We start from the raw sequence: 12,426 nt of genomic DNA on the forward strand, positions 1-12,426 counted from the left end.
AATTATGACATACTGTACAATATGTAAGTCAGAGTGTATCTCCCATGCTGCACCCTGGAGCTCAAGCACACAGTTCAACTACGGTGGACTAACACATGTAATCTAAGTTAAGGTGCAGGTTAGGGTGACTGACACATTTTACTCCACCCAAACCAACCCATGCTCAACCCTCCCAGAGCCAACTGCCTCATGCGCTTAAGTTTAATTAAAGTCAGCTCAGAGGTTTCAGAGCTGACATTTGATTACACAGAAGACAAGAACCAGGATATCCTGCTTCTAATGATTAGCTGTAGTCTTTTAGTTTACTGACTGAAATGAATACTTTGGTCAAATGGTAGCACGCTGACCTCCAGCCCTGCTGTGTGTCCGTCTGCAGGTTCAGCCCGGTGCACGTATGCAGAGAGGAAGGCTGAGCTGCTGGGCTCCAGTCACTTCACCTACAGTCCCGAGTCCAGCTTCCATCAGGGTCAGATGGCTGAGTACGTCTCCCCTGGCTCGACCCGCCGCGACACACTGAAGAACAGAAACTCTGTTACCCAAAGTCCAGGTAGCAGCAGTACACCACATCAAAAAGTGTATTTGTTATTTTAAAATAATAAGCCAAAAGAATGTGAGCAGAAATCTACATTATTTATTCATGTAAAATTTCAGAAATCAGAAATCAATCATTTGCACATTTATATCTCACAATGTTGGACTCTTTCTTACTTTCTTTTACTTTAAAGATTACAGTGACATGAAATAATATGTTTGAGCTAAATATGAAACACACAATTACATCGGTATTATAGCCAAACGCAGGGTGCAAAGTCATCAATATATATGACACCTATTCTACAGTTGCAGCTATAGAGAGAAAAGTCTTGTAAATATAGGGATGAGAAATAGTTTGTATCCCTGAGTTAATAACAGATACCCACAGGCATGTTATTACAAAATCATGAATCCCGGAACTTAATTAATTGATGTTTTGCTTCCAGGTTGGAGTATGAAGCCGGGCGGTGAGCAGCGACTGAGCAGCTCCATGTTTGATCTGTCCAGCTCTCAGAGTCACATGCAGGTGAGACTGTTCTCTATCTAATCTGTATTCACACAGCGTTTCTCACCCTGTGTCAACCAAGACTAAATATAGTTATATAGTTTCCACTGTCCTCAGCAGCATAGTGGAGCGTTGCAAAAACAAGCCTCACCAGCAGCTTTTTGTGATTTAAGGGGCAAAGTGTGTGTGTGTGTGTGGGGGGGGGTCATTTCATCCCCAAGAGTTGATTAGGAAGCAGGTGTGCTGCTGGATGTGTGGAGCTAATCTTCAAAGACACTTTTGAAATTAATTATTCATTAAAAAGTTTTTTAATTGAAAAGATACTCGCCATTCAATAATGTTTATTGATAACATTTCAGCAATTGTTTCACTGATAATAAAATAACATATTCTAAATGTATGGAGGCCTAGATGCGACATAAAGCACTGATAGATTGCATGGGGGGGGGGGGGGGGGGGGATACATACATGATTAAACATAAAATGAGCTAGTTAAAAGAATAGCTCAACATTTTCTTGCCAAAAGTCTGTAGGCTAAATATGAACCTACAGCCAGCAGCCAGTTAGCTTAGCTTAGCTTAGCACAAACACTGGGAACAGGGTGAAACTGCTAGCTTGTTTGGTGTATAAAAATTACACGCTGTGGTTTTACCCGGTGGATTTTATGTTCGACTATTTCTTGGCTGGGTGTGACAACTTCCTGGAGTCTCCAGCAATACTCACACATATAACACCAAGTAAAACCACAATGTTGACACTAGTTTTTTGTATGGATTAAACAAACAAAATATAACTTGTTAATTAGTGAGCCTTAGAGGTGCTGTAAGGAGGATTTTGTTACCTTTGGACAGAGCCAGGCTAACTGTTTCCCCCCGTTTACAGTCTTTATGCTAAGCTAAGCGGCTGCTGGCTGTAGATTCCAATATTGAACCATCATAAATATTATTGACCTTCTCATCTAACTTTCAGCAAGAAGTATGCATATTTCCCAATTTGGGACTCCATATAACTTTTTTCTTATTAATCTTTAATTATAAAAAAAAATCAAAATACCCATCTATTTATTACAGAAAATGAGGGATGGAGGTAAGCTTGTGAGTCATTTTTATGTAGATCTGAAACGTATGGAAATAGTGATGATGAAGTCGCTGGAGCGCTTTAGCTCATTCCTCCAGTTTGTACCTGTATGTATTTCTATTTGTAGGTGATTCATCTGTTTGATTGTCTTGGACAAAGTGGTATTTAATCAGTAAAACAATAAGGAAAACAATAAGTAAGTTGGGGCGTATTTCTTTGTTCTATCAAGGATGTGGTGTACAATGCCTACAACAGCTCCTTATTACTTAACATAAGTAGCTGAGGCTGTGTTACAAACAATCAATTTAACGTCTCGCCCAAAACCTTGATAAACATTACAATATCTCATTCAGGGCTCACACTGGGATAAACGTCAGAGCAACGTTGCAGCAACTCACTCTGCACTGCATGTTGTGAACAAACACAGATACATCTCTGTTCACTTTTCACCTCTTCATTATCCAAAGCAATGTGCAGTGGGTGTAAAATTACAGTTCAGTTAGCTCAAATGTTTAGCAACATCATGAGCAAACAGTAGTAAGAAAAGAAAGCGTGAAGGACACGGCACATTGGCAGTACGTCCAACAGGAAACAAATAAACCCAGGTTTTCCTGAATGAAGAATGTTTTCAAAGGTGTGGCGGATTTAAGGTGCAAACCAGAAGAGAGGATGTTAAGTGATTTTCAACATCAGCCTGTCCCCCACTTTTGCCTCGACAGAAATATCTCAGCAACTATTGGATGGATTGGCATGAAATTTGGTTCAGACATTCATGATCCCCAGAGGACGAATTGTTATAACTTTGATCCCCAGACTCATCTAGCACCATCTTCATGTCAAAGTTTAAATGTGTACAATACTGTGGTTGACATTCTTTCTTTGTGTTTAGCAATTGTTAGCATGCTAGCAACTAAGATAGTGAACATGGTAAACATTACACCTGCTAAACATCATCAGCTTTTAGCTCAAAGCATTGCTGTATCTAAGTAAAGCCTCACAGACCTGCTAGTGGCCTTGTTGAATTATAACGTTTTGGGTGAACCTGTCATGACTATCTCTATGTGTGTTCGGATCCACCCGCAGCGCTTCGACTCCACCTCCAGCGTCCTCAGCAGCACGTCCTCCATGATTGGCTCCATCGAAAGCAGTCTGGGTAACTTAGATACAGATTTGTCTCCATCTACAAACACTTTCCCTTTCAGACTTTCTGTTTGGCTGAACCTTCAATTTTTGTTTTTTCTTTCAATTGCACAAGTCCTATTTTATTTGTTGCCCTGTATACTATGCAACAATTAAACAATAATGCTGCTTTTCATCCACTGCTTGAGTAATGCTGCAGATGCTTTGCTTGAATTAAGCTGGAAAATAAAGCATTAATGAAATAGACAAAAAAGATTTCAAGACTTTGATGACAAGCAGAGAGAATATAGTTCCACCATAAACTAAACTCTACATTACAACTTTACATCCAATGACATACAATAATTTGTTCATCTCATTCCCCAACATCACAGACTCCATCAACCTGTCTGGGGACGAGCGCGAGTTTGGGAAGGTGTGCGTCCGAGTGAGTTACCAGGAGGCTCTGGAGCAGGTGTGGATCACTCTGGTCCAGGTAAGGTTACATACAATGAGGAGAGGGGAGCACGAGAACACAAAAAGCTCCATTGTGCTCTTCTGCAGCATTTCTCAATGGACCCTCTGTGTGTCCAGAACACAGGACTCTGTTAGCTCCTCTCAGTGCTCTATTAACTCTGGCTCGGACACTCGGGAGGAAAAGGTTGTTTTTGAAGAAACAGAACTGTCCCCATTGATGCTGAAACACAGTGAGACGTGTATCTGAGGAAGAGTGCATTCATGCAAAAGACAACACCTACAGTGTGTGTGTGTGTATTGTACATCAAATCTATGTTTTAATGCAGAGACGTGCACTAACTCCTCAAAGAACAGGGGCAAAAATGAAAAAGGGGTGTCTGTTTCCTACCCAAGATCAGGGTTTTGGTTTGGGTTCGTTCATGTGTCAAGGTCACAGCAGTGCAGCACTTGAACTATCCATTGGGGCATTTAGATGAACAAGCAGGGCAAATGCCATTATGTAAACTTATGAGTCTTTGCTGGAGAGTACTTCAAACATTGAAGCAGCCTGTTGTTTCAGATAATATTATTACATATGCACACACAGAGGTTTCAGATTCTCTTGTTTTTTGTATTTGTGTCCTTTCTGCTAAGTAAAGCATTTTGTCCCAAACCTGTTTGCTTAAGAGCTAAAACGTTCTTTTTCCTCTTTCGTTATCAGTGTTCAGACCTCAACCTTCCTCCGGATGGAGCGGAACAACAAAAGATTCGATTTAAAGGGATCATCACCATCGGCAAACCGATACAGTTCAAGAGCTCGATCAAGGAGTACTGTCAGGTAACGCCGAGGACCCCCTTCTAAAACCTGATGAAACACCAAAATGCTCCTCGAGTTATCTTAAGGTTGAGATTTGTTTGTTTATGGAACAGATTGAGTCGTTGCTCAGGTTTTAAACTGATACGTTTTAGGAGAAGGTTTATGAATACAAAGGCAGTCTTGTAACAAGAATTTGACCATTATGCAGATGCTTTACATTCTTAATCGCTTTGGGAGAGTAACTTTAAGTAGAAAAACACCTGATATTTACTGTCTGCTCCCTCTGCTCTTTAGGATATGTCCTTCATGGAGACCTTTGTGTTTGCGCTGCGTCTCCAGCAGTTGCGCTGCAGTGCTTTGGTGTTGCGGGTGCAAACACACAACCCCAGGAAACGTACGGTGGCGGAGTGCGTCCTCTCCCTGCGACAACTCGGTCCTCAGGAGATGGAGCACTGGCTCGATCTCAACCCGCCGTCCAAATCCTCTGTGAGTGTTCACTTCACATGTTATGAGTCAGGCCTGTGGCACTTAAAGTCTGTTTTTGGACTTAAGTCTGGTGTCAGGTTTTTGTTTCCATTACAATGTCTGTCACTGGTGTTTCAAATAGTGACACAGTTTGAGAACATTTACAATATTTAAAGAATAGTCAAAGAATTATTATCTCAAACCGAGATGGATTGTTTAGGCTTTGCATTAATCTAACCATTAGTTCTGTTTAGCAATTGGAAAATATCGTTAACTTTTAACCTGCTCACCTCCAGGTCAGATATTCATCCTTAAGAAAGTTCTTATATATTGTTTTTACATTACATGAAGGTTTATTTTGTTTTGTTTTGTCCCAACCAATCAGTAGCAAGTGGCATATCCATCCCACTGATCATTTTCAGTCAACACAAAGTGGTAGTAACAAAAAAGAAACAATGACAGCCAGCAATACACACAACACACACAGACTGCACTCGTTTTCACACGGATTGTCTAACCAGAATACCAGAATAATTTTGTCTGCAGCCTGCTATCAGTTCATCCTGTGGGAGATATGAATGTCTGTACCAAATGTCTTGACAATCCATCCAACAGTTATTCAGATATTTTACCAAAATCCAAAAATGTCAACCCTAATAGTAGCACTTGAGGTGAAGTCATTGAATCACCAAAGTCAGCAGCGTTCATCCTCAGAGGACAAAGTTTCAGGGCAATCCATCTAATAGTTCTTGACGTATTTCAGTCTGGACCAGAGTGTTGAACCGACCAACTAACAGACCAACATTTGCCATCCATGCTGCTTGCATGACTTAAAATATACAAATTGTAGCTGTAAGTAGATTATGGTGACATGACAGCTAAAACTGAGAGAATAAAGGCAGAGGGACCAATAGTGAATGATGTTTGGTAACTCAAACAGTCTAAATAATCAGTGTCTAACAAATAGACCTAATATATTCAGGGTCGTAGCAATTAGCTGATATTGCCTTACCTGCTGTCCAGCTGTTGTGGCCAAGAGGAAAAACTTGCAGTGTGGGAATATCCCAGACTTTTATTACTTATTCGCCACAATTTCCTCTGTTGGCTGCTGTCTTTTATCACCCCTTTGTATGTGCACAGTAAATAAGAACAAAGCACCGTGTGTGCCTCATAAAACTGTCCCCATGATGCATTGTAGCCCATTGGCATGTACCATACTCTTGGCCCTAACAGGGTAATATTGACGCTGAGTCAGACTTTATGTTGTTGCATAATCACAAGAGAAAGAGAAAGGGCATTCATTATCGAGGGAAATTGGGAACCAGGCTTTTATTGGAGAGAAGAAACCAGAGTGCAGATTCTGGAAATGTAAGACGTGGAAAGTAGGTCAAACCTCAAACCATTTCAACAGCAGAGAGTGGTTTTGTTGATGAATGGATGCATGTCTGGCCAGTGACAGTAATATGTGAACTGTTTCTGCACTTAGTGGATCAGACAGTGAATCATCATTAGGTTCTCAGAGGGGCAATTTGATGCAGTGAGTGACTTTACCCATCTGGTGGACACAAAAGGAACAAATTGTCCAACTCCCTGTCAGAGGCTCTTAAGGGTCAAGACAGCCGAACATTAGCCACAGTTTGAGAAAAAGCAGGGCAGCTGGTGGTCCACGATGAATCAGACCAAGAGCCTACAGCCACGCTAGCTGCTCTATGAGCTAAATGCTAACATCAGTATGCTAACATGCTGATGTTTAGCAGGTATAATATTTACCATGTTCACCATTTTGGTTTAGTGTGTTAGCTTGCTAAAATTTCCTAATTAGCACTAAACAAAGTACAGCTGATGTGAATGTCATTAGTTTGTCAGGTATTTAGTCATAACCCAATGACCAACCAAGTGTTGGACAAATATAAATTTTGACCTGATGGTGGCGCTAGAGAAAAAGCCAGGGGATCGCTAAAGTTAATTCAATTAATCCTGAAGGGAACATAAATGTCTGTACCAAATGTTATGGAAATCCATCCAATATTTGTTGAGGTAGTTCACTGAAAGCCATGAATGTGAGCCTCATGGTGGCGCTAGAGGAACTGTCAGGGGATCACCAAAGTCATTAGGATATCATGAATGTCTGTACCAAAGTTTGAGCCAGTCTATCTTGTAGATGGCACTAAAGTCAGGGAATCGCCAAAGTCAGTAGGATTCAAACCAACAGACATTGCCACCTCTAAAAACAATATTAGAAAGTGTTGATCTGCTCTGTATAATGTCTAAGAACTCTACACATTAAACAACTGAGTCATGATTAGATTTTTAAGTGAAATTCTACAGAAAAATGTGTATTTTCCACAATGGAAGAATTGCTATAATAAGAAATTACAGTGCAGTGTAATTATCTGTCAGATGTATCTCAGACATCACTACTCCAAGTTGGAAGAACAGAAAAATATAATAACTGGCCTGGTGAAGGGCTGTATTTAAAGGTCAAAATGTTAAGCACCTCAAACTGCTGGTTTGATGTCGAAACTGTAACGGTTGATGCACTTTGTAGGTTCTTCTGGCCTTTTTTTTCTCTTTTTTTTTTAAATACATCTTTTGGCCAATAATTAAAGGTCAGTCTGTTGTAGCTTTAAAGTCACAAACTCTTACAGAGTAGCACCAACTGACACCAAACAGCTGTCCTGACAATTTACACCGATTGTTTCGAGACAGTTGCGATTAAAGGTCAAAATGTCCAACTCTGAAAGCCCGTAGCTGCTGCAGTGCAGTGAAACCTGATAATGGATGATGGAAAAAATCATGCTTACTTGATGCTAGTGACATCTTTGGTGCTCATAGGCCACTTGGAAGTCTGTTTATTTTAGAAAGAAAACACACACCATTAAGAGAACACTTCCCTGCTTCCTATGTGCCTAAGGGACACATACTTATTATTATTAGTAAATGACACATATGTTCATGTCTTGTTTCCTTGTACAATCAGTGGATATTTAGTGGATGATTGGCGTCTGAGATAAGATCACAGAAATGTGAATCTTGTGAAATGTTTTTAAAGATGTTTTGCAAACCCAGCACTATAACATCCATAAAAAATGTAATGTTTTGTAATTTTACCACACAGTACTTTAGCAAAAGGAGAAGAAAATGTAAAAGCTCTCTGAATTTGGATACATGATTGTATTACATCACACATGAGAGAACAGGAAATGGATTTTTTTTGAATCTCCTCTTCCAGGTGTGCCACTCTGAGCTGCATCTCAGCACCTGCTTTCAGCCCGTCAACGGACGCATCCAGCTCCAGGTCCTCGCCGCCCAAAACCTCCCAGCATCCTCCGCACCACTCACCCAATGTAGGTGTCGCTGGTCTTAAATCTAATGTTCTTCAGACAAAGAAAAAAAAAACTCTACTCATGTCAGTAACTATACTGTTGTTTCCACCTCTGAAGCGTTTTTTGTCAAAGTGGAGATGCACCAGTTGGATCGGGTGGTGATGAAGAAGAAGACCCGCGTGCTGAAGGCCTCGGGGGGTCAGTGTCAGTGGACGGAGACTTTTCACTTCCTCCTGGCTGCGTTAGACCACGCCTCCTCGCTGTCAGTCAAACTCTACGGCCGGAGCTCGGTCAGGAGGAAACAGTGTCTCGGACAGGTGAGCTGCTCTGACCCCAGGTTCTTCATATATTACTGCTGATGTGATGGAGGTTTCTTCCTGACCAAAGCAAAACTGTTGATAAAACAGTCAACAGTTCATTCCAGTTGTTCTGGAGCTTTCTGGATTTTTACTTATTGCCTTCCCATTGTTTCTGGCAGATTCTGCTGGGATTCGACAGCCCCGTCCCAGAAGCAGCGGAGCAGTGGAAGGACACGATGGCTCACCCAGAGAAAGTGGTGTCAGCGTGGCACAGGCTGAGCGCTGCCTAAACCTCCTCTTTACACACAACGGACGTGATGCTCTCGTGCTGTAGGTTCAGCTGTGCCCGCTTGCTTTTCCGGTCGGCCGGCCTAAGTCCCGTTCACTAGCTGAGTCGACTCTAACGGACCGGACTGTAAACTACTGAACATGTTGTGAATGTCCTCGGAGACCAGGTTTCAGGTGCTCGGTTGTAAATAGGGGTTTCGAACAAAGTGTTGGTGCTGGAAAAGGTGGTTTTAGTGGTTTTTGTGTAGACAAAATTTTAGAGCATTTGCCTAATTGACAACAATTCAGCTGCAAAGCATTTAGCTGTATATAATGTCTCATGCTTTGTGTATCTCACTGCTTTTTAGAGAAAACCTTGTCACTCTGTTTCAGTTGGATAGAAAGTTTACAAGCCGAGAAAATGACCATAAAGCCAAATGTTATCAGGCGATATTCTTTATTTTTATCATTGTCAACAAACCCATAAAAAGATCAAAGCCAATTCTCTATCTCTCGATACTTTCCCACTTTCCTACCCTGCCTCTGGCTCTCAATTTAATCCCACTGATTCATACTGAAGACGTAAGTCTTTAAAATGTGTCGTGAATTTCATTTTAAATAAAAGGCTCTGTAATTTCCTAAAACAGCTGGGCACTGTAGTTTTTAGCAAACATTATTTAAACCTGCAATAACTGATTTTTATGAGCCACTTAGGGGCCCTTTTAAGTTGATTTGTTGAATTTTTGTTGCAAACTTAAGTCCCGAATTCACTCTCTTTTAGCTCTGTTTTTGGTACCAACTGCTGAGGTAAATATCTGGCTCTTTAGCTGCTAAATGCTCCACTGTGTTCACCAGCTAGTTGCTAACTGGGTCTGCCTGCTGTTTGGTGCTGAGGAGACAGTGTACAGTAACTTTTTAGAGCTTTTTCACCGACAACAGCTGCCTGCTGACGCTGAAATTGTGGGGACTATTTTCAGATGCGGATTAATACACATTTGGTCTGTTAGCGAGCATTTATGGCAGCAGGACGGTGTTAATGAGATTGATTCAAAAAAGCTACAGAGCCCACGTTCTTTGTAATGAAGGAACATGTCCGCCTGTACAACAATGTAGCTCACTGACATGTTTTAAAGTTTGGCACAAAAGAAACGGCGATATTAGGCTTCGGATACACAGACTACAATCAGTTCACTTCTTCACTCCAGGTCTTTTCATGGTGTTTGTTGACAATAACAAAAATATAGTTTATATAATTTAACTATATAGGATATCATGTTACTGTACAATACGGCAGTATCAAACCTTAGCTGTACGCTTTTGATAGTGAAGCACTTTAATGTTTTTATGTATTTAATGTTTAAAGTTTAGTAATTAAAAGTAGGTGTTGTTTGGAAATGTCACGTTAATGTGTGTGTTTATTGAAAAAAGGAAGTGAAGACAGCGCTAATGGAAAATAAAATGTTTGAGTATTAGTCTGCAGGTGACACTTCGTTTCAGTAAAAACTGACATAAGAAGAGGATCACTTCAGGTTTGTACAATAATTCTGGGATTTTAAGTGAAATGTGAATGCTTTTTGAAGGAAGGAAAACAGGCCACGGTCTTCAGCATGTACGTCAGACATGTTACACACAGTCTGCAGCACCTGTAAAATAGGTCAACAACCATAAACCACTGTGTCACCATGTCACTTTTTATTGAAGAGGCCACTGGTTGAGAAATCTCAAGGCAAACAGCAGGATAATCTGCCACCACGTTTCTCCTCCTGAACATCCTGTTTTTCAATTTCAGTCTTTATTGTAAAGTCAATTTAAAGTCACTACTGTGTCACTATGTGGGCAATTTCAATCTCATCGTAAACATTTGAGCAGTGATTACAGAAAAGGACATTTGGCGTTGGTGGAAAATCAAAACAATTTCCTTTCAGCTGCAGCACTTTGTGAATGTCAGTTCAGTTAAATGTGTCCACATTTTGAACATTGCAATGTGTTCACTTAAAAACGTACTTGTCATTATTGCAGGGAATGTGTGGAAGTTTTAACCATCTTTACTATTCGAATAAGCACGATTTGGGAATGAACCCCTCAGGTTTATCATCCCTGTCTCCATTTCAGTCTCATAAAGCCTGAGATTGACCGGCGGCGCGCTCTGTGTAACCAGCTGTGGACGTGGACACGCAAACACACACCCAGCGAACAATAAGTCTGTGGACCAAGAAAACAGAGTCCTGCGAGTGTTTGCATTTTAACTGTGTGATCTGGGCGACCGGGTGCTCCATGTGAGCTGACCTGCGTCAGAGCCCTTCATATCCTGGCGTGCCAAAACACCATCACCATTTTTCTTTACGTAATTAATGTTTGATTTATGGTTAATGTTACACAGAGGGCATTCCAGACACACCTTAACCTGCGACTAGACTTAACACTCAGCTCTCAGCTCAGAGAAGCTCTGTTTGACTCTGACTCAAGAGAGGTGCTCGGAAGCAGGATTTAGAGTTATTGTTCCACTATGTGTTTAATAGATTCTTTTCTTGACAGTCATTTGGCAGGTTGCCACGCTGAGTCTGCTGCACATTCCAGTCGTCTCATAACTGCAAGCTTATATGTGCAGGTTCCTTCACTTCGGAGACACAATGGAGAGTTTGCAGGAGTTCTGCAGCAGAGAGGAGAGCTGTAAGACGCATGTCTCTCTCATCATATGAAGGTTACATTACATAACATACGACCCCGAAGGTTATTAAAAGTCGCTGACAACCTCTTGGAAAAAACTCAGAAGTCCTTGAAGGAAAATAAAAACAAGATATATTTTCTGCAGTCCTGTATGAAAATGGAACTCCTGCAAGAAAGTAATCCTGCAGGATTTTTGGTATTTCTGTGTTTCTGAGATAAATTATAGTATGACATATGATGACGTAATCAAACAGTCAAAACTTTAAAAAGGGGGTTTTAGTGAGCCAGAGCTGTAGCTCACAACACCAAAACAGGACAATATCGAAAATTGTTTCTGTAAATGTCACAAAAAGTAATGACTGAAGAAATTGTAAAATTCGAACTGCTTTCAAGAACGTTTTGAGATATTGAAATATAAGTCTCGTGATGTTCTGTATATTATTGTCAACAAATCTCATGAAAAGAACCAACCAACGTTGTTTGTGTATCCAAAGCCTGATGTATCTCATTCCTCATTGTTAAAAGCACAACAATGAGCCACACTGTTAAACTTGCTGACATGATCCTTCCACAATGTCGTGCTGCTGGAAACACTCACCAGAGCACCAAATCTTCTGGCAGAAAGCCTTGAAGACAAACTGTGTACACACAGCACCGCTAGTCCCTCAAAGAATAGGTTAATATAACTATATAACTATAAACATGTCAGACACAGCTTTATAATTTTACTCTGTAGTCAGAGAAATATAAGTTCCAACACAATCAAAAAGAATTAACCATAACTGTAATCAATATTTTGAACATTGCCTCAAATGACTGTGTGTGGGAGCGTTTTAGCGTCTTTCAGCTCATTGTTTTGGCTTTCCGAGCTACAGCTTTAAAGTTTTAGTTCAC

The 12,426-nt window shown here is 40.7% G+C and overlaps 1 protein-coding gene across 1 annotated transcript in view; it reads left to right on the forward strand.

The window, feature by feature from the left end:
* LOC139298069 (tandem C2 domains nuclear protein) overlaps positions 1 to 8,888 on the forward strand; it is a 10,287-nt gene extending 1,399 nt beyond the window's left edge. Inside the window, exons 3-11 of the mRNA XM_070920901.1 lie at positions 377 to 547; positions 981 to 1,060; positions 3,200 to 3,269; positions 3,631 to 3,731; positions 4,413 to 4,529; positions 4,803 to 4,994; positions 8,206 to 8,320; positions 8,417 to 8,616; positions 8,778 to 8,888. Coding sequence (XP_070777002.1) covers positions 377 to 547; positions 981 to 1,060; positions 3,200 to 3,269; positions 3,631 to 3,731; positions 4,413 to 4,529; positions 4,803 to 4,994; positions 8,206 to 8,320; positions 8,417 to 8,616; positions 8,778 to 8,888 — 1,157 coding nt within the window. The remainder of the gene's footprint in view (positions 1 to 376; positions 548 to 980; positions 1,061 to 3,199; positions 3,270 to 3,630; positions 3,732 to 4,412; positions 4,530 to 4,802; positions 4,995 to 8,205; positions 8,321 to 8,416; positions 8,617 to 8,777) is intronic.
* The last annotated feature ends 3,538 nt before the right edge of the window (positions 8,889 to 12,426 follow it).

Source organism: Enoplosus armatus, chromosome 15 (assembly GCF_043641665.1).
Source record: "Enoplosus armatus isolate fEnoArm2 chromosome 15, fEnoArm2.hap1, whole genome shotgun sequence".
Taxonomy (NCBI): Eukaryota; Metazoa; Chordata; class Actinopteri; order Centrarchiformes; family Enoplosidae; genus Enoplosus; species Enoplosus armatus.